At 36.6% G+C, this 23,900-nt stretch overlaps 2 protein-coding genes across 5 annotated transcripts in view; both read right to left on the reverse strand.

Moving 5' to 3' along the window:
* LOC141428332 (uncharacterized) overlaps positions 1 to 23,900 on the reverse strand; it is a 609,788-nt gene that overhangs the window by 519,621 nt on the left and 66,267 nt on the right. For 3 of the 4 annotated variants that reach the window (XM_074088284.1, XM_074088282.1, XM_074088285.1), the window contains exon 1: positions 14,961 to 15,277. The exons of the other annotated variant lie outside the window; for it this stretch is intronic. In XM_074088284.1, the coding sequence (XP_073944385.1) occupies positions 14,961 to 14,998 (38 nt within the window). In that variant the 5' untranslated portion in view covers positions 14,999 to 15,277. Of the gene's footprint in view, positions 1 to 14,960; positions 15,278 to 23,900 lie in introns of those variants that run through there. 4 annotated transcript variants of the gene reach the window in all.
* The window catches only part of LOC141428341 (23 kDa integral membrane protein-like), a 420,431-nt gene that overhangs the window by 256,548 nt on the left and 139,983 nt on the right, over positions 1 to 23,900 (reverse strand). The gene's annotated exons all lie outside the window — the stretch shown is intronic.

Below are 23,900 nucleotides of genomic sequence, written 5' to 3' on the forward strand. Positions count from 1 at the left end.
CAAATTACATATATTTTGAAAATAATAATGGCCAAAACACATAAAGGATATATAATACAATGCATTTTTCTTAAAATTACAACTTTACACGATTGTTATAATAGATTAACCTAATTCCATCTGTTGATTTAAAAAAAAATAAAAAAAAGGTTTCACCCGACGTTTTGACCATTGCGTATTTCACCCTTTGTTTTTTTTCCTTTGTATTTTAACATGCCTCAAGGCGCCTCTGCTAATATTGTCATTCTCAAAAGATACGTACTGACGAACTCATAGAACAATACACAAACGGAAACAAGTGATAAACAAGTCGCGAATGTATTTATCGTCCGTTTCCGTTCATCTTTATTGTTCTAGTTCAGTTTGGCAAGCTTCCAGTTAGAATTGCATTTCATTGGTGATGTCATCTTGCAATTTAAGGGACCTTAATTGATTAAAACCCTAAACTCTAGTTTTTCGGAAAATCCATGGCGGTAATTAGTAAAACAAATTAAGCTAAATCTGTATGTACCTTTAAAACGAACAATTACTCGATTTCTGCATTCGATAAATCATGATGCATGATATGATGCGATACCTAAATTCTTGGCGCTTTTTGGTAGACTTAAATTACATATCCGAAAATTCAATGCACAAAATAAAAAAATACAACAAAAACACTACAAAACTACCGCTCGAACAAAATATTTAACTAATTAGTTGTGAAAACTTCGCGTTTTTCCTCCTCCATTCGCACTTGAAATTCAATACAGTTCTGTTAGTCTCCACTTTCATATTTATTTTATTTATTACTTTAAATATTTATTTAGTAAGAACTAAGAAATCATTGAATTTTACTAACTTTTTTATTAATTTTAGTTCAAAACAAATCGACGTGAGACTGTGAACACAAGCTATCGAGGTCGCTTCCACGTGCCACGGCGTTTTACAACTTTTTAATTTATGTCTCTTTCTGGTACTCCGTATTTGTATTTATTGTTTGTCCAAAGTGCCACTTAACAAGTTTATGGAGGATGCTAACCGACCGTGGAATATTAAAAAGTTTAAATTTTAATTACGTGCGCCTCTTGTCGCGAGGTTGACCTAGTGACCCTTCGGTTGTTTTATTATTATTTATGAAAACATTCCCAAAATAAATCAGTTAGGTAATTGTTTTGAATTGAAATAATCGATACCTAAAATTTACTTCACTTTACCACACTGATACCCTCGTAAAAAATGACACTAGACTCACACCAATACATTTTCAATTATTATTGGGCGCTTATGTTAGGTATTTCGTTTCTAATCGTTTAATTTCTAATTTCGAACATTTCGAGTTCGGTTTAAAAACTTCAATTTCCAAGTTTGAAATTCTAATCTCCACCTGCCAGTTGGGTATTTCACTGGCCATATTTGGCACTGGCTGGTTGTAATGGACAGATTTGGCACAGCGCCTCGCGCATTCACGAGCCAATGCCAAGGCCTGGCTGTGTAACGAATTTACTTTAATATGGGCGTTGTTTCGGCCGTGTTTTGTTTTTCAATGAATGAACGCGCCGTTGGCGCTAAATGAAGTTTAGAGTTTTTACAAATTTAGATTTTTTTTTTAGACATCGATCGATGACACGCCCAAACAGAGGAGTGCATTATTTTCATGGTTTATGTAGGTATCATTATTAACTATTTTTAGATGCGTGTTTTTGTTTTGTTGTATATGGAATGGAACTTTCATTGACAACAGGAACAACAAGATTCAATTTAGAAACAACGATTTTTGGTCGTTAGTTTTATGCATAATTTCGTCTCTCTCAGATAGACACAGTGACGTTCATAAGAGTGCTACTAGTCTTGCAGTGACCGTTATTTTAGAAACTAGGTATCGTATCGGTAAAAGTGTTGCAAGCCAGAATATCCGCAAAGAAAGATTTCACAACGTCTAAAGTCTAAATTATTTGGGGCCGGCCGGCGTGAAAATTATGTCATAGTGGAGACTATTTTAAAATTTATATGAGCTCATGTCAAAATATCATTCAAGCTTAATATATAAGACTATTTTCTAGAGCACGAGGTGCGTGTAAGATGGAAATAGTGCATATCTCGTGTGTGTGATGTGACGGATATGAACTATCGTAAACAAAGACGTCAGTTCTTAAACTGAACCGGAAGCCAGCTGCTATGACATTATGAGTACCTACTAATTTTATTGTTCTCCTTTACTGTACGGTCACGACATTAACTGTTGAACTATTGTGGAACGTTGTCACATTAACAAGGCCGTTTGTAAATTTTAACGAGCAATCTCACTTGAACTCTCAATTGAACGTTCAATCAAAAACTAAAGTCATGCATCCACTAACTACATTAGTTAAATAAATTCGAGTTCCATAGTGATTATATGTGTAAGCGGAAGAATCGACTCCTCTAAAACGCTAAATGTGCCTATAAAAAAGGTTCAAACTTATTTAAAAAAAATGCACAACTCATAAAATATGACATCACATTTAGAAGCACTAATTAGGCTGGAGCCAACAATTATCTAACAGAGGTCTTATACTAATACCTACCTAAATATCACACTATCTAATTTCAAGTTCCACTAACAAGAAGATTGTTGGTTTAACAGGACCGCCAATCTTCCTATTTCCATAATAACACTCAAACGGTTCTGCCCGGAGGCATGAGACTGGCCATCCTAGAACAGGCTCCCATCTAGGCTAGATTGCACAAGTATCACCAGTTAGGTAACTTCACGCAACTTCATTATAAACTTCGCAAGTTCAATGGTCCTCGGTTAAACCATTTGCCGAAATTAATTGGAGTTGTGTCAGACGATGTGATTGAGGGCTATCGCGAATGAATTCGCCGCTAGAGGCGCTAGTGTAGCGTGAGGTCTCCGAAATGTCAAATCTCATAGTTTTTGGGTCATTAGAATAATTTTGTAAATATTTTGCATTACCTGAAATTAATTATGGCAATTATGCGTTACGGGGCAATGAATGTCTGTGTTTTAAGACAGTTTTGTCTTTCGGAAACTTTTGTCCTCCCTTTTTTTCCGAACAAAACGAGACTAAGCAACACTGTGGTTGCTGGATATTTTTATGGTACGGTTTTAAGGTGTATTAAATATGATTTTAATCTAAACTTTGTTTTAACGCCCGTAATAACAGACTCTGAAAGCCATACTTAAAAACCTCTCGCAACAGTGCGCCATCTAGTGAGACAAAAAACGATAGCCCTCATTGAGAAAGTGATTTTTAATGGAGTCATGGAAATATTTAAATACATATTTATTGCACAAAAAGGTAAAATGAATAGGAAAACTGGTGGAGAAAAAAGTAAACGAGTGATATCAATGGTAAAGAAGTTTCAGATTCTCCCAAGACCAAATTGAGTTTAAAGAAAAGTAAGCAAATAAATAGAAATCCTTGAACCGCGTTTGTTCCCACAGTGATACACACCATAACATAAATGCATTCTAAAATTTGGTGCCCTGTCACTAGTTAAACGATAAATAGCCTAATAAAGATATTTTTTTGTATGGTACCAGGTTATTTAAATTGAGTAAGTTGTTATAGAAAGCAAATGAAAAATATGAGAGCTAATCGCACAGACATGAATCTAATTAGATATATACTTAAATAGAAATAGAAGTTTCGAAACGCGGAAATCTGTGGCCTACCTGTCCAACAAATCTTTAAAAAAACCATCCATTGCGAACTTTATTCTCTGTCACACTACAAGGTTGCCAGTCCTGAATAAACGGAATCTTCGGCACCAAACACATGCTATTTGAAATTAGAACTTGATGTACCACCATCATTGGAAGAGCTCCCGCGCTTCCCGTGATAAGACGATATTGGGACATTTATTAGGGGGTTCCAACATTAGTGAAGTTCATGTTAAATTGGGCATGGAGTGCATTAAAATCTTACATGATCTTGGCTCGTTTCCAATATGGCGATCGCCGAAGCATTTCACTAGCTACCAGTAAGTTTTATTATTATGTAAGGTTTTACGAGAAAGGTAGTAATTGGTAATGAATCAGTTAGCTTCTTATTGTGGCGTGTTTAACTTGTCATTTCGCTGGCTTGGTAGCCTGTTGAGTGTGTAGAGTAATTATTAGAAAGGAGGTTTTCTCTTAATTAATACTTTATTGTATAAGTAGCCAATTGTTAGTTGAGTTACATTGTTGTTTTCTGGCAAAATATAGAGAAATTGTCTTTAGACATGAAAATATCCAAGCATTCGGTTCTTGGTTAAATAAGTATTTGGAAAGTCCAGAATAAAATTGTAAACCGGCCAAGTGTGAATCAGACTCGCGCACCGAGGTTTCTGTACAAATTTGTAGGTATCTATGAAAATACAGTATTAGCAGGAGAAAAGGGGTCTTAACGTACAGACAGACAGAAGGACAACAAAGTGATCCTATAAAGGTTCCTGTTTTTATTTTTCTTTTGAAGTACGGGTCACTTATTTAAAACAATGATTTTTTACATAAAAATAAAAATAAAAAAACCATATTTAAACGGGCTTCCTCATCCAAAGGCAGCGCACATTGTGCCTAAGACGCTATTGCCTCGTTGCACTGCAAGGCTCAGTCTTTGGGCGAAGAAAAGCGGGTCACTTAAAAATTGGATGTTTAAAAGTGATACAAATAATTTCCCTAGAGGTGGTAAACAAATTCCCAATGGGATGAGTTTGAGGTAGTGGTGCTATATCTTACTCTGACATCTGTAGTGAATAGAAAAGGACTGTGAAAAAGAATTCTTCACTACGAATTAAAAATAAATATATCTTACTTACTTCACTAGTTGCTGCTAGCAGTATCCTTCATTCTGTGGGAATTTTGCGCTTTTCCGGGATAAAGTCATCGTCATTTCTAGCTACAGGGTGATTTTTAATCGGTGATCAGGAACAACAAAAAGCAATAAGGACGGTCATACTGAATAAGTTTTCCCATGGGACCAATACGAAAATCGGGTTAAAAAATCAGCTATTTCATAGAAAAACTCAGCACCTCACCAGCCTCAATGAATGAAACCAAGGTTATTTTTTTTTCATGATTTTCGTATTGGTCCCATGGGAAGAGTTCTTCAGTATGACCGTCTTTATCGCTTTTTGTTATTCCTGATCACCGATTAAAAAGACCTGTGCCTTCTCTCAGAATGAGGGGGCTTGGCCCGTATTCCCACGCGGGTCCAGTGTGGATTGAGGATTTCACACACACCATTGAATTTCTTCGCAGGTGTGCAAGGTTTCTTACCATGTTTTCTTTCCCCGTGAAGCTTATGTTAAATTTCAAATGTAATTTCGCACATAAGCAGAGAGTCATGGGTTTGAGATTGGGTACGCAACAAGTTTTTCGGATACTTAACAAAGTAGCCTATACTATGTTAATTGTTCATGGTATAGCGAGAGTTGTAAGTATGCCAGAATCGTAGCAAGTGGAAGGATGTGTTAAAAATAAAGTTGTGTTAAATACTTGTGATGTATACATATCATTTAATAATATTGTAAATCTGTTTAAAAAAAATATGCCTTGTTGAGTTTCTTGCCGGATTCTTCTCAACACAGGTTTTTCCGAACCGGTGGTAGATTTTTTTTGACATTCATAAGTGCTTGTTATAGCCTAAATTGAATAAAGATATTTTGACTTTGACTTTGACTTTGAGGTAGTCTCTGCCTACCCCGTTGGGAAAGGGGCGTGATTTTATGTATGTATGTATAGCTTCCTATTGTTATTATTTTAATCAGTTTAGCAATGCAAACATTTTACTTTTTAACCACCGACGCAAAGAGGGGTTATAAGTTTGACCGCTATGTGTATCTATGTGTCTATCTGTGGCACCGTAGCTCTTCAACGGGTGGACCAATTTGAATACGGTTTTCTTATTTGAAAACAGGTTTTCTAGCGATGGTCCTTAGACATGTTTTATCAAAATCGGGTCAGCCGTTTTTGAGACATTGATCTTTGAAGTGACAAAGTGGGGGGTTTTCCGACTTTTTGTAGGTTAGGTTACTTTATTGTGCTCTCTTCTTTATTGTTCGACAGTTATAACCCCTTATGCACTTCAGTCATGTTATCCTTTTTCTGCAGAGCTGCCAACTCATTTGTAATATAGTTTTCTCGTAAACATGGCTTACATTAAGTACCCGCAATTAAACAAACAAATAGGTCAACAATGCTACGCAGAAACGACATCATTAAAATGGCTGAACTAAACCACTAACTACCGTTTCAACCGAGTCATTTAACTGTTACAAGTAACGGCGGTTCTTCAAAGCGTTATTAACCTGCCAATTTTTCGCACAAGTAAGTTTGAACCAGTCTAAATTGGCCGTGAGAAACTAAGGAATTGCCTTGAGAGATAGGTCTTTACGACCAGACACCAATTGAAGCAGACCTCTTTATCCCTTCAATGTGACCCTAGAAGCAGGCCTCTCTAAGTTGACGCAACAACCAGTATTATAAAACCTCAGAATACTTTAAGATTGTTTTAAGAGAGAGGTCTTTGAATATTGGCGGTGTAGTGCGAGACGATGAGTCACCGAGAAAAAAACTGATTAAAGTGATGCGTGATTTTAAATCGTGATTAAGACCTGTTGAATTCATGACTTACTGACTTAGAGAGGCTGTGGAATGTGTAATAAACGTGAGCATATGAAAGAAACATTATGATTAACGGCTTTCACATTGAAGAGATGTCTATTGTTACGTGTTGTTACGGTTGTATCTACCAATAAGAAAAAATAACAAAAAAATCCTTTTCAGATGATACTTTGTCGACTTGACGATAGCTTCCAATAATCCACCGCAATGAGGTGCCAACAAAAATTTATCAATATCAAGAACATTAGTCATTTCAGGCATTTAGGCACCAGCAACCATAAACATTGCATCAACTGGCTTGCAGGTGCGAGTAGATGGATACTTTACTTTACTTCATCCCAGCCTATAAACGTCCCACTGCTGGGCACAGGCCTCCTCTCAGAACAAGAGGGCTTGGGCCATAGTTCATTGGGAACTTCGCACGCACCATTGAATCGCTTCGCAGGTTTGTGCAGGTTTCCTCACGATGTTTGCCTTCACCGCAAAGCTCGTGGTAAATTTCAAATGTAATTCCGCACATGAATTCCGAAAAACTCAGAGGTGCGAGCCGGGGTTCGAACCCACGACCCTCTGCTTGAGAGGCGATAGGTCAAACCACTAGGCCACCACGGCTTCCTTTACTTTACTTGGAGCAATCGAATTAAAACTCGAAAGCTTGTTCATAGATTTGATGATGAGTCGAACCCGACTGGTGAGTATGTCTTGTATGTATGTATCCAATGTATAATTTCCTTTTTCAACTTAGAAATATCTGACTACTCGTCCATAAGCACTTATTCTACTAAAACCCTACTAATATTATAAATACTTACGAACGTTTGTAAGCGTGGAAACAAGAAATTTGTCATTTTTTCGTGCCTAGTTTATAAAGATGTAGGTATGTAATTTTTAAAAATCCTATGGGAATTTAATTAATAAAATTAGTAATAACCGCGATAGTCTAAAATATTGTGTTGAATCCTATGGGAATTCAGTGATACCTCATATGAATTTAGTTGAAACCCATCGGAATTTAGTACAATACAGGAAATATGGTTCTAATGTTAGATTTAAAGGTACATACATGTGAGCGTAGCTGCGTGTGAAGCTTTGAGGCGATACGGCCCCCTATAGCTTACCTTCGATTTTTTTCTATGTACTCTGTTCTACTTACATACCATTTTATGATGTTTAGTGAAAAGTCGTTACATTGTATTGTATAGTCGAGCGTAAAACATGAATTAGGTACAAAGAAAGCCATTTATGCTCTGAACTTATACTTTCATCCCAGACCATGGCAGTAACCTTTATACTTCAAGCAAATGGACCACACAACGTTCACTATTTCACATTTTATTATTAACGTTCCCACAAAGTTATGGTTTTGTGCTACTTGAGATTAATAAAGAAGTAGCGGTTCATAAAATGTTTTTAGCTTTATTAAGATGGTGGTTTTAGTAAAGGCGGGATACTAGAAAACAAAACCAAAAACTGAAATAATTGTTGCTACGAGTAAATGGATAAATGCATTGTGACGAAAGATTCAAAATGAAAATACTCCAGAAGATGGGACGTCAAGGATAATTAACATGTTTCCTGCTATATTATTTTATAAAAAAAAGGAAAATGCTGTGAAAAGATTGCAACACTCACGTACTCACACAGATACACAAACTTTAGCGCATATTATATCAGCACTAGCACATCACTTTGCCTAAATCGCCTGACCCCCAAGCGTTTTAATCTTGATTATAAAACAAAAACGTCAAATCGAATATTGTTGTTTCGTTCACAACAAGACTATTGATCGCTTTGATAACAGTAAGTACATAATGTCAAGGCCAGTGAAGTTCTCTTGTTTATTTGCTTACATTTACTATCTTCGCATTCTACGCCATCGAATTTGTAAACATGCGAAGTATTAGCTTCTAATCTATTTTTTATGAGTACGTTGTCATTTTGTTTATGTACGTTATCTATCATATAGACACGACAGACAGAACATTAGATGACAACTTTGACCAATAGCATCTGTTTGAGTGTTTACTGGCATGCTGAATTACTATTGAGTCACTAAAGTTTAATAAGTTATGTCTATTACAAGAACAGTTTAAAACTAAAAAAATATATAATACATCAGCTGCTTTGCTCTTTTTATCAGTCTGTCAATAATTATATTGTCTTAACATATTTTCTATAGAGTCTAGACCATGATCTCCATTTAATTAATTAGTTCCCTGATATTTTGACGCATCTTCTAGCATCATGCGAAACATGCATTATAAAAGTAATCTATGCGTCTGTTTTTTAGTTTTTGTACTCGCAATCAAATCAAAAACTTTATAATACTTCTCAATCACTTAGAATCATGAAATCATGCAATCAGTAAGCTCTAACAATAGAAAGACAGGAAGACAAACTTACTACTTTGTGTTCATACCTAAGTAGGTACCATCAGCCAAATATATGGTCTACCACCCTGAAGTTGATAATCGCTTGCAAGTCATAAAACAATAATGCCAATCGACGTGTCTGACAACTTGAAAGTTCGACTATATATAGGTACGTTTGATAGGAACTTGTGAAAAATTGATAGACCACTTATTAGGCTGATGGTACATAAATTTGAAAATAACATATTATTCCTATGATGATATCCTGTAATGATACTGCAACTGATGATAATGTAAATGAATAAAATAAAATAAATAAATACTTAAATACTATTTATAACTGCAAAGTTAATAGTGTCTTTTGAACCTACAGATTTTTACCTTGCAGCAATTTCTAAACGTTTCATAGTTTATGCACTTGATTTGTAAACAATAAAACCAGATGAATGAGTAACCTGGTGGTAAATAATTACCACTGTCAATAAAAACCTTCAATACCGGCAATGCAGTTGCTTTGCCAACCTAAACTTAGCAATCAATATCGAAACTTAATGGCCGCGAGCTGCAAAAGAATCTACGATATATACACCTGTCTTATGCACACGCAGTTTTAAAAGTTCACTATCTGAAAACTATGTCGATCCATTAGCAGTGATAGATATTAACGCGCTCCTGGCCGGACGGCTCTAGAGAGACGATGACAAATGGTCTGCGGATACGCAATAGTTGGCAACAGTGGCTATTTCATATTCAGAATACATTTACGATACATTTCTTTTTGAAGGTGTGGCTGATGCGAGTGCTGTGTTGATGTTTTAATGAAACGAGGTGACTCTAATGTTAATGGACTATTTAATCCCCCTAAGGCCCAAGATTCTACCCATAGTACTTATTAACTTTGTTATTCAGACCCAGCTCCTTCAACAGTTGTGTAGTCATAGCGTACCACGGTCCTACCAGTAGGACTTAATAGAAAACCCGCCATTTTGGTTTCAAATTTCACGCTAATCGGAAATGGCGTATAAGTACAATTACATAAAAAAGTCTTCTAAGTACTTGGGTCTGAATGAGTATAAAACAATAGTACTAATAGGACTACGGGCTGTATAGTGACTACATGCTGAATTTTTCGTTGGGCCTTAGGAGGTTAAGTTAGTAATAACCTATAATTAAATAAAACAGTACAAGGCATAGATATTGATGTTTTTTTATTTCTCGTAAATAAGGCACTCCTACGTGCCAAAATACAGGCTCTGCCTAGTCTTAGATCTTTTTTTTTAACAGTATAGGCTTGCGTTTGGCCACAATCACGCCTGATGGAAAGCGAGGATGAGGCCTACGATGGAGCACGCTTGCTTAGTAAATGCTCATTCACCCTAGACTTGAAAGCGGCCAAATTGTAGTGTTCAGGAAACACAGTCGCAGGCAGGGAATTCCACTCTTTGGCTGTGCGGTTGATGAAGGAAGAGTGAAAACGCTTTGTGCGTATTTTGGGAATACTGACAACGTAAGGGTGGAGACCCCGCCTACTTCTGGTCGACCTGTGGAAAGGGGCAGGTGGAGTAAGGTCGTGCAATTTACAATCTGCTGGATATCCTTGTTGTATTCTTATTTCTGTTGTGTGATTTATTTGAAATCAAATAGTTTACACAGCACTATATGTACAGACAAGTTCAAATTTTGTGTAAATTTCCTGTTTTAATACTATCTAAAGTTCTCTTTTGTTGTAAGCTACGAGTATAAGCACCTTTTTGACTTGTTAACAAGATTAAGAGCCGTAATATTTTCTATTTACTACTCTATTCGTATTTAAAATGCATAATTTTTTTGTACCAATTTCTAATAAAAATTTCGGGTAATGTAATTCAAAATCGGTCATCTTTATTCTTTTAGGTACACCTCGTTCACTCTTCACTGTAACCGAAGTCTCCCCATGCCAGTAGACGGACCACACATGCGTGAGAAGCATCTAATTGTTTCAGTTCATTAACCTGTAACGTTGACAGCTTGACAACAGCTATCGGGCAATGTAAATTTGATTTCCCGCGTCAGTGTGTATTAAAATTAACATGGTTTCACACTGAAATGTTTGGGCGGTGCGATGAACCTGTAAAAATGTGATAAAACACGCATCTCGTGCTAGTTAGGATAATGTGTTGAAAAACCAACAAAATGGACTTAGCTAAGTACAGTGAAAATCTTAAAGACGCATATAACGTGCCTAAAATGGCAGTTATGTCTAAGTTGTTTTACTTAATGAACTAATTAATTTAATTTTACAAGCTTTAATTTTATGTCAAATAATTGGCAAACGAGCATGGGGGTCACCTGATTGATGGTAAGTAATCACCGCCGCCATGGACACCTACAGCATTATTAGGAATTTAGTTTCACCTGTCCCGTTGTCTGTCTGTCTGTAATCAAATCTTGCAAGTTAAATTAGACCAACTTCCAGTAGTAGAATTGACTTGAAATTTGGTATACTTATGTCAAATTGCGTGACAATACAATAATCTGGTAGTGACATCCTGGTAGTCCAGCCAGGATCGACTCAACAGGACGGAATTCTTCAACGGTTAATGGCATCGACTTGAAATTTGGTAAGCAAACGTAGTTTGGATGACAATACAAGTACTGTCAACAAAAAGTACACTCATCAAAAAAAGCTTGTATTAAAAATTAAATTTTTATCAAAAAGTTTTATTTTATTTAGTTCATTGACCTCCGCAAAGTAACAAGTAAGTTTGAACTTGAATTTTATTCAGAACAATACAAAGATTGTGTTTGAAATAAAATAGATTAAGGGGCTGTTTCACCATCCATTGATTAGTGTTAACTGACGGTTAAATGTGATGCCGCCTCTATTTGTTTTGTTCGAATAGAAGTATATTACTTTACATGTTCAGAATCAGGCAATCAATTAACTGAATTCATTCTAGACAAAAAAGCATTTTTTTGCTGATGGTAATTTTTTTTAATCAATTATTTGGTAGTGTTGGTATTAATCCGTTTACTTAACAAGTTAGGATCAAAGTCGGCAGTTTGACATTTACAAAGTACGTTAAATTTAATGACACACTCAACGCTAAAATGCATCAGCGTGCAAAAAGTAAAGTATATACTCAACTTACGCTTCGTGGACCAGGAATGCGCTCTCGCTGCAAGAACAGTGCCCGCGAATAACTGAGAAATTGTGGACAAAGACGAAGGAAATTGCAGGTCTACGAATGAATGTGACTTTTTGCACTTGGATTCTGGACATTTTTTACAGAGAATTTTGAGCACGGAACAGTAAGTGGCAGGAGTTGCCTTAAAATTACTTTTCATCATTATCGTCATCATCATCTTCAGCTGCATGGAAGGTGCAATAGAATAAAAGTCAGTAATCCATATACTTATAATATTATAAATGCGAAAGTGTGTGTGTTTGTATGTTTGTCCGTCTTTCACGTCGAAACGGAGCGACGGATCGACGTGATTTTTGGCATAGAGATAGTTTATGGGTCAGACAGTGACATAGGCTACTTTTCATCTCGGAAAAATGCGCAGTTCCCGAGGGAATAGCGCGATAACCGAATTCCACGCGGGCGAAGCCGCAGGAAAAAGCTAGTTAAATATAATATTTTTTATAGTAACATGTAGATATATTTAGTTAAGGTTTCTTAGGTAAGTTTTCTTTGTCTTCTTATTATTATTATTATTTTATTTAATTTAATCTGTACTTCTTTTGTTTTTTCATTTGAGTAAATAAATATCTATTTTCAATATAATTACATTACATACATAGTTTACTTCACAACGAAGCGTAATTAACCTACATTTTTCCTGTTTTTTGTTTTATTAATACTTTCCTTGATTGCAAGTTTTAATTTGCTTTATTTAACAAGTGATTAAATCATGGCATGCTTAACAGGACAGAGATAACAAATTATAATTTGTCGGCTTATGTTTCGAGATACTTGCCAATTACCTACTTATGTTTTAAGCGGTGAATTTTTTTTCACTTCATATTTTTTAGACAGATATAATTGGATATAGGATTGGATGGATGGGTAACAAATACTTTTTTATCGCGAATTCATTGTTAAAACAATGTATAGATTACTAGTAAAATTTGCTAATGTAGCAAACTACATTATTTGTACCAAACTTAGTCAGTCCGACCCACCTAAATGGGTGTAAATTGACTTGCAAGATTTGAAGATAATTTACATGTAAATAATGTATACTTAACTTACTTACATAATAATATTACGTCCTATGAACATTGCAAGTTATATAAAAGCTTATAATTATAGGATTATAATATCGTCGGGCATACCTCGGATATTAATAAGTGAGCGACTTGTGTTACTTATTTTCATCTCTTCTTCTATTCTTCGAAACCAAGTAAAATGAAGTAAAACTAAATAATTGTAGAGAAAACTATGATTGACGGTGGTCACAGCTACAATTTGACTAAGTATCATACCAGACCTATTTAGCTTCGTAATAATTAGGTATGCTTCCCGTCATAACTTCAAGAGAACCGCAAATGCATCACATTCTCATATTTATTCATTAATTTATTACAAACCGGTAACTTTATAAATACAACCGTTGAAAAAGTTAATTTTAATCGTTCACTAAACTTCACGCATCATTTATAACTCATACACATTAATATACGGTGAAAAAATATAGTATCAGGTTATTGTATTTTTTGCTTGTACTATCGACTTGAAGCACTCATCACAGGAGCAGAGCAACACTTTGTTTCAAAGTATACGACCACCTATCATGTTGGTCCCGCATTCATTATGAAGTGTTCTTGTTAGGTGATTGTAGGAACGTATTTTTTATGTGTTGTGCGCAAGCGCTGTACTTACTATGCTTTTAAAATAATTAATGGAATTTTCTGACAACTTCATTCGTTGCTAATGTCAAAGTTTAATGTTCGCACATGTTTTTGTAATTTTCGACCTTTTCAAACTTGATCTTGTTCTTGAATGTACTTAACATTATTTTTGTGCTACTAATATCCCCGGTAAGTATAGGTACTCGCATCAACAGCTAAACGCCAAAAAAAAAATGTCGAGTCGGTCACATCACAACGCAAAAATTGACTAATTGGTCAAATTTTGCATCGTATCCATACCAAGTCGTCGGATGCGGTAGTCAATTATAATTATCTGATTGATCACATCTGTCGTTGCTGTTGCTCGCGTAATAATCGATTACTTGACGTCGATACTAATTGGCAACTCTTCAACAATCGTAATACGAATTACGATTTATGGAACGCAATTTATTTCCTTTTTTTTCATATCATTATCTTTAGACTAGTTATCGTTGATTGATAGTGGATGTAATTGTTATTAATGAGAATAATAATGATTTTGATATTGAAAACTTATAAAAATTAATGCTTGAGAGGGCAATGAACAGTAGTGGTGGGCAATATCGATCTAAGAGTGATTACGTTGCCAAGAATACGACGATTCATCATTTTAATTTGTAGTTTAAGATTTTCTTTCAAGACAAGTACCTATTTATGTTAATGCATAATTTGGAGAAAAAAACAGTAATCATATTTTTATTTGGTTTGATTTATTTTTATTTGTGTTCCATGAATTTCACCAATGCATTGCAACCAAAAAAAAATGTCTGTTAAGTAAAGGGTTCGGATCAATTTGTCTGAAATGTTTTGAAATATACCTATTTTTGAGCATTTTATTAGATAGTTCATCCCAGGGTAGTAAAATGCTTATATTCTTTCGTCTGTTGCATTCTTTCCTAAATTTATTAGTAATGCTACTTGCATGGTCTATTCACGTACACCGGTAACCCTCTGATTAAAGTCGTGAACATTCGATGTTAATTTAAGTTTTTATGGCCAACATTATTACTTTCTATTATTAGGCCCGTACGAAACAAGTTGTGTCAACTAACTGGCACGTTAGACGCTGTTTATTTTGAACAAAGACAAACAGAACCAACTCTCATTAAACACCAACCTTTTAGGCCTCCAGCGTCTAATAAAAACTCCAAACATGTTGCTTAAAAACTATCCTTCACATCACTATCGCACAACACAACACTACACAACACTATTTTTAATCTTATTCACTTAGACGAAAATATTCTAGCTACACGGAAACGCGCCAATTCGCGTTGCAACTGTTTACAAACAGCGCGATAACGCGTTTAAAAAAATAGAGCATCGGAACTAGTTGCTCAATCGGAATCGATTGTCATTTGTTGTTCTGTATAATCGCATCAATCGTCATACGATTATGTACGAGAACGTTGCGTGCGCGTGCGGGCGCCTCGGACGCTGCACGGTTACTGAGCGAGCTCCCTGCACTACACTGCACTATGCAAGTATGCAGCTGTTGTGTATCCCGGTTGCTTAGTATTAATAAATTTTAGATGTCAACCACTCTGCGTGGTGGCCGGTTGGGACTAGTCGCGTGGCTGAATGGGCTTGTGTCACCGCCTTGCTTTAGGGCTATTTTGCGAGATAAAGCGATTGTATTGTCAACGGAGACCGTATACCGCTATTGAATTGGGTATACTTGTTTATAAGACAAGTTTGATTTAACTTAGCACTTTATTTTATTACGAAATTTCTAATATTGTTGTTTGCAAATGAACTCCACACTTCGACTTTACGGTGACTTAATTTAACTTTTGAAATCGATTCTGTGCTGGTTAACGTGACACAAGAACTATTGCTAACTAAGTAAAATCATTCATTAAAGTGTCTTCTTCGTGATCAATTGATCATATTAGAACTGTCATCAATCACAATCATAACAGATGACTATACTTTTTTGTTAACGAGCGAAAAAACTTGAATGAACTTCCCTTTTGCTTTCGTAATATTGTCGTTAGTAAACCGTGAGAGGAACTTATAATAAATAAATCATTTAAAAAGGTTCTTAGTAATTCATTAATTATTAGAGCTTACCCCTTTTTGGATTTGCCGTAGACATTAAAATCGTAATCGTAATAAAGTCATTCGATTAATCGTTATAATCGTAAAATAAAGGCGCGCGAACCCTGTATAAAATATTTTTAGACCAAACGTCCAAAAAGCACAGGAGTCGTAATAAATTTGATATACATCTAGCGAAATATTGCATAATTTTTAATGGTTTTATAAAATATTATGAGGGTTTTAAAACTCGATAAAGGTCTTAACTTTTTCAACTTAATGTTAGCGTCCGAAATCAGCTTTTATTTTGCTTTTATTCCAACACTTTATTTATTTTTTAGTCATAATAGGAGAATAATAATAGGAATAGTAATAATTTACTTATTTAAGTAACAAGACTCATTTTGTTAGTTGCCATCCTGCTGACGCTAATATTATTTAATACGAGAGTGAGAGAGACGGTACGTACGAATTTCGATTTTTGGATTGCGTAGTAGCCCTTCAGCGACTTTCATCTCTTGCGCATGGTCCAATAGAACCACTATGCGCACGCGCAGCGAACACCCCTTGCGCGCTGCAGAAACATGACATCCCCTCTTTTTGTCACACGGTTTTAGACGACGGTAGAAAGAGATGGTGAATGCGATCACGAACTTGAATGCGATAGACAATTTGGACTGAACGCGTTATTATTTTGAATACGGAATAATGAGGGCTAAAAGATAGGAGATATATCGCTAGATGGCGTTAGTACCGTGGCGTTTTTTTGACAATGAGGGCTATCGCGTATGAATTCACCGCTAGAGGCGCTAGTGTAGCGTGAGGTATCTGAAATGTCAAATGTCACTATTTTCGGTGAGCTACGCGGGCTTATAATTTATAATTAGAATAATTTTGTGAATATTATGCAATACCTTAAATTAATTATAGCAATTAATGTCTGTGTTATGAGACAGTTTTGTCTTTCGGAAAACTTTGCCCTCCCTTTTTTCCGAACAAAGTGGGACTACGCAAAACTGTGGTATGCTCGATATTTTTATGATACGGTTTTAAGGTATTAAATATGATTTAAATGTAAATTTTTTTTCACGCCAGTAATAACAAACTAACCACTATACTTCAGGCAGGACCTTAGTCTACAGTGGCGCCAACTGGTGAGCGCGGATACGGAAGCGCTCATTGGCTTATAACTAAATGAGCCAATCGCAAGCAACACCGTAACGTCAAAAAACCTCACGCTACTAACGCCATCTAGCGATATTTCGCCTGTCTTTTAACCCTCATTGTAAAATTTTAGTAAAAATTACACAACACAACGGAAAATAAATAAAATAGAAAATGTAATACAACTACGTATATTTTTGGCCGTATCTTACAAATTCTTGGTAAATTTCCGTCCGTTCGTGAAGGCACCATTGCCTATTTTTCCATCGAAACTTTTTCCTAGTTATCCTCAACTATCCTCAGGTCACAGTATAAATACAGTAACTAATCATGACAAGGCTGAACGTACGATTCGTAGCCTGTTAAGTGTTAATTAAAGAATTAAAAACCTAAAAGTACTAGTTTGTTCAAAATCGGGAGAATGATCGATAACCTGCACTATACCTACCTTAAATCAAGATGCATTTTTTTAAAGTTTACAAATGCAACATGCCAATTAAATATTTTAGCAAGGTTGCATTGAACTGACACAATTACTTTGTTCAACCCTCGACCTTATGATAGCTACGCTACGTTTATGCAAGAAATGTGTGTTCATTTCATGCAGTTCATCCACCTCCACACTGTAAGAACACACACAAATCACACAAACCCATCTATCACCACCAACACCACACTATTTACACTAACGCGTTTCAAACTCAACCAGCGCTCATCATCAGCGCAACACGACCGTTCAATATGCTACCAGATGTTACACTGCGAGGTTGCATTGTTGCAACTCATAGTGCTTTAGTTGATAACTGTTATGCTATGAAATTAAATGGGAATAAAAAAATATATATTTTAGATAATTTAACACTACCTAGCAGTTTTCAGTCAATCAACTTCAGTTTTGATTTTCACAAAAAAATGGCGAATCGCAACTGAGAAGCATAAATTACAAATGTACAGGTAATTAGAAACCAAGTACGACCGTTTCGCTTTTGCGGGGACACACAAAATTGTGTATTAAGTATGTTACTATTTTCATGTTTTTTTTTGGTTTATTTGTGTAAATTTTATTGTAGTTGTGTGTTTTCCGTATTAGTGAATAAATATCTTCTTTCTTTCAAGTAGAATTACAGACATAGCAAAACATAAGATTTTTTAAGTTATAGTTACATTTAGTAACTTTTTAATTTTTATACCGATAGAGAAGTTAATTATAAGAAACCCATTTCCATATTTTTTAATCTGAAGAAAATAACTAAATTTTACACAAATTACACCAACTAATTAATTATACAAACTTAAAATTAAAATAATACTTACTGCTGGGGTTTCGGAGATTTTCAGTGTATTGATTAATACCTTGTACGGTTTACTAATGTTTCGGCGAAAAACGTTTGGCAAACTGTTTCATTTCGCAACTTTTCATTACCCAACTTTTTATTATTTCTGAAACTGTAAATATTTCAGGATTTTTATAAAACTAACCTAACCTAACCTAAACGGTTCTACACGTTGGCCCTGAAATAAATCCTGAAATATTTACAGTTTTAGTTTGCGAAATAAAAACTTGCGAAATGAAACAAGTTGCGTAATGAAAAGTTGCGAAATGTCAGTACCCGACCTTGCACATATACTATAGATGACTTACTGGTATCAAACTATGTCCAGGTTACCAAACTGATTCCGTATTCCGTCAGGTATCTGAAAGTGGGTCAGTCAGCCGCAGGGACGTCCAACTTGGGGCCTGAGGGATAACTTTTTGTGGTACTGATGGCAGTGAGTAATGGTGCCCGAGGTTTTATTTATTTGGTGGCTGCCGAGGAAATTTTGTAACAAATCGAGGTGGCCATGGGCAATCATAAATTGGTTATGTATGTATGTAAATACTTTATTGTACATAAAACACAAAAATAATACAAAAAGAAAACAACAAAACAAAAGAGTACAAAGGCGAACTTATCCCTAAAAGGGATCTTTTCAAGCTAACCTAAACAGGAAAGGAAAACTTAAAGATAGGCGAACAGTAATTATTAGTTTTGGAATTTTTTGTTGGATATTCGCAACCTTAGGTTGTAAAATATATCTTCATTATCATCATCCCATCCTAAATACGTCTCACTACTAGACACATGATCTTATGAGTGGGCTTGGGCCGTAGTTCCCATGCGGGCCCAGGGCGGATTGGGCATTTCACACGCACAATTGATTTATTCACAGTGGTTAAGTTTCCTCACGACTTTATTCTTCGCCGTAGAAGTTCATGGTATCAAATGTAATTTCGCAGATAATCCAAATACGTAGGTATCATCAGCCAAATATGTGGTCTACCACCCTAAAGTTGATAATCGTTTGCATGTCACAAAACAATAATATCAATAGACTTGAAAGTTCGACTTTAGCGACGTATATTCATTTGATAGGAACTTGTTTAAAAATTGATAGACCACTTATTTGGCTGATAGTACACGAGTCCGGGTTTGAACTCACTCCCCCCTAGAGAAGTCATAGTTCAAACTAAGCTACCACGGCTAATCAGAATCAATTATTATGTAGTAAGCTAACAAAACTCGACTTTCAATATCCAAATAATTTATTGAATCAGGCGTTACTTTGCGGAGGTCCATAACAATGAACTCGAACCATAGCCGTAAGCTAGTCTAACACTCATCAATCTGATAGCTCGTTTGAGTTCGTCAGTGTGGATCATGAACTGCAAACACGCAATTTTGCATAAGCTGCTATCTAAGCCTCAATATCCACTCCAATCTGATATCGCTGTTGGATCATGAAAACCAATTTTCAGCTGAAAGCCCTTACCTCAATCCACGTCCTTAAAAACCCTTATGGAAATATTGACAGATTCAGGGACGAAGATAGACGCTTAAGCTATAAGTTTGGATTTCGGGGTTTTCCGATGTATTTGAAGGAATAATCCCTTTGCCTTTGCATAGGTCAGTCGGTTTGTGACACAAGAACAAAGTAATTGCAATTTTCATAACAATACATGTATTGTAAGGCACTTGTCCCACCGCCGACGATGAGCGAGAAGCGAGCAGAGCGAGTAACTAGAAACGAGTGGGCGAGCAGTGAAAAGCGAGTGTTCGAGCACGACGGGCGATTACTCGCTCCACACGCTCGAGCCGGGTATTGCTGAGCTAGTTTTATAGCTCAGCGAGTTTTATAGCTCTTGTCGCTGCGACAAAAGATGTAAGAGCGAGTTCTCGCCGGCAGTGTGAACCGCCAGCGATCAACTATTAATATATATGTCTCTTTTACTCACACAGCAACTTATATCTTTTGTTCGTTTCTTGAGCGAGAAAATAGTCGATAGCCAATCGTTTCCTCGCCGGCGGTGAGACAACTGCCTGATACCCCCCTTGTCACTTGGTGCTAAAAATTGTTAAAATTGATGTAACGTACTTTAAGGATGGCCTCTTAACGGTGTGTCCTTTCAAATTATTATTTTACTGTAAAGCCGAGTTTAGACTTGCGCGAAAAATCGTGCAAGTTGCATTGCATTGCGGCGCTCGACTGACCACTACAAACTCGTTGGCTTTACGGTCTCGCAATGTAATGCAACTTGCACGATTTTTCTTGCAAGTCTAAACTCGGCTCGTTTGCGCTAGCGGGCTCTTGCCACTAGAGAATTGTTAGTTATTTTGTTATTCACACAGCGTCTCTATACTGGGGCAGAGTTAGTTGCGTGGGTCTGCCCTTATCCGATGATCGACGTACGCCGAATAACGCAACATCTGATTGGACGTTGTTACGCAACCCACAATCATGGCAGATGAACTCGCTGGATTATAAAAATATTCGGGAACTGTTACGTTTGGAAATATTTACCTGTGAACCAGCTGTTAGCAGCAGGGGAAACTGCGCTTTCCTGACATTAAAAGTAGCGTATACTTATTGCACTCTTTTATTGCAATTCTTCATTGGCCTCTTATTTTAAGAAAAGGCCTGTGCCTTACCGTACGACATATACATATAGACTGGGATGATGATGAAGACGATGATATTTATAGGTCTATCATTTCGTGTACACTTTGGCATAAGTCTAAAAGGAAACTGTCAATTCCATTACTAGTGTCATCGCGGCCTTATAATATCGTGTTTTCTTATTATGTACCTACTCACGTATTTTACTAAATTGTATTGTACCCATTGTGCGTCTATATTGGCTCGCATGATAAAATTGTAAAAAGTCATAATATATCGTTCGTCATAACTCTTTTTTACCCGACTGCCCGAATGAGGTATGTTTTTCGAGCGTATGTATGTATGTATGTGGGTGTGTATGTCCAGCCAACAATTAATGGGTTGAGAGAAATAAAAACCCGACTGCCTTAAAATCTAAAAGGAAGAAAATAAGTCTAGTGGTCTAGAATTTAAAGTTCAACAGTTGGGACTCATTCAAATCGTGACCAGCGCAAAAATTCTTGGTAAGGGGTCCCGACTTGGTATATTGTTATAAAACAAAACTAACCTTAACCTATACAGTTCTGCAGATGTGTCCGTTTAAAAACTTCTTAAAAATTTAAGGTTAAGGGTAGTTAAAAACAACAGTTTTGAACTTCATAGTACAAGACCAGCTCATTAAGCCGGCGATGACGGGGTTTGGAAGATTGGCCGTCGTACGCGCACGCGTCGCTCGCAGGGTTGCTATTACGAAAATATCAGTGTTGCCGACAATGCTGACTGCATGGAGTGAAACGGTTCCGGGTACAGTCGTTGTGGCAAGCGCTTTACTGGGCTTTGTGGGAAGATTGAGGCCTTTTTCATAACCTTCTGAGTCGTAATTTTTCTTAACAAAAGTATTTAGTAGCTACTTGACCAGCTTTGTTACCTATTTTTAAAATTATATTATTCACTAGCTTTTACCCGCGGCTTCGCTCGCGTTAACCATTAACATTTCAAAGTAGCAAGCAATCAAGCAAGCAAGCCAGCAAAGCATGCAAGTGAGCATGTAAGCAAGCATGCAAGCAAGCATGCAAGCAAGCATGTAAGGAAGGCATGTATTATGCAAGGAATAGTGCAAGCAAACATGAATTCGAGCATGCAAGCAACATGCATTCAAAGCTGCATTCAATACAATACAATACAATACAAAGACTCTTTATTGTACACCAGACATAGCAAGCGATACAGAAAACAGATACACAAAAAATATTAACAAGGTGAGCAATAGGCGGCCTTATCGCTTAAGAGCGATCTCTTCCAGGCAACCTTTTTTACAGAAAGAAGTAAGGACTAGTTTACAATAGGTGGTGCATCAAAAGTAGATAAGAAAATTTAAACGTAACAGCAATACATCTACGAATACATACAAGCATGCAAGCAAGCATGTAATTTTGCAAAGAAGTAGTGCTAGTAGTAAGCATGCATTCGAGCATGCAAGCAAACATGTATTCAAGCATGCAAGCTAGCATGCATGCAAGCAAGCATGCAAGCAAGCATGCCAAGCAAGCATGCAAGCAAGGATGCAAGCAAGCATGCAAGCAAGCATGTAATTTTGCAAGAAATATGTGCTAGTAGTAGCATGCATTAGAGCATGCAAGCAAACATGCATTCAAGCATGCAAGCAAGCATGCAAGAAATCATGCAAGCAAGCACGCAAGCAAGCATGCAAGCAAACATGCAAGCAAGCATGCAAGCAAGCATGAAAGTGAGCATGTAAGTAAGCATGTAACTTATCCAAGGAATGTTGCAAGCTCTGCTGCAAGCAAGCATGTAAGCAAGCATGCAAGCAAGCATGCAAAGCAAGCATGCAAGCAAGCATGCATTCAAAGCTGCATTCAAGCATGCAAGCAAGCATGTAATTTTGCAAGAAATAGTGCTAGTAGTAAGCATGCATTCGAGCATGCAAGCAAACATGCATTCAAGCATGCAAGCAAGCATGCAAGCAGCATGCAAGCAAGCATGTAAGCAAGCATGCAAGCAAGCATGCAAGCAAGCATGCAAGCAAGCATGCCAGCAAGCATGCAAGCAAGCATGCAAGCAAGCATGCAAGCAAGCATGCAAGCAAGCATGCAAGCAAGCATGCAAGCAAGCATGCAAGCAAGCATGCAAGCAAGCATGCAAGCAAGCATGCAAGAAATCATGCAAGCAAACATGCAAGCAAGCATGCAAGCAAGCATGCAAGCAAGCATGCAAGAAATCATGCAAGCAAGCATGCAAGCAAGCATGCAAGCAAGCATGCAAGCAAGCATGCAAGCAAGCATGCAAGCAAACAATGCAAGCAAGCATGCAAGCAAGCATGAAAGTGAGCATGTAAGTAAGCATGTAATTATGCAAGGAATGTTGCAAGCTCTGCTGCAAGCAAGCATGTAAGCAAGCATGCAAGCAAGCATGCAAGCAAGCATGCAAGCAAGCATGCAAGCAAGCATGCAAGCATGCAAGCAAGCAAACAAACATGCAAGCAGGCATGCAAGTGAGCATGTAAGTGAGCATGTAAGCAAGCATGTAATTATGCAAGGAATAGTGCAAGCAAGCATGCATTCGAGCATGCATTCAAGCATGCAAGCAAGCATGAAATTTTGCAAGAAATAGTGCTAGTAGTAAGCATGCATTCAAGCCTGCATTCAAGCATGCAAGCAAGCATGCATTAAATCATGCAAGCAAGCGTGGAAGCAATCGTGTAAGCAAGCATGTGATTATTCAAGAAATGGTGCAGCAAGCAAGCAAGCATGCTTTTTTTAACACATTATTAAGTCAGCTCAGTCAGCTCCGCGCTTAGAATACAAAAACAAACTTTTGGTCATCCCTTGGGAATGGCAATTTTTTTCGGGATAAAAAATATCCTATTTACTCCGCAATATTTATTCTGGACCTCTAATATGACGTATGCAAAATTTCT

This window comes from Choristoneura fumiferana, chromosome 5 (genome assembly GCF_025370935.1).
Source record: "Choristoneura fumiferana chromosome 5, NRCan_CFum_1, whole genome shotgun sequence".
Lineage (NCBI taxonomy): Eukaryota > Metazoa > Arthropoda > Insecta > Lepidoptera > Tortricidae > Choristoneura > Choristoneura fumiferana.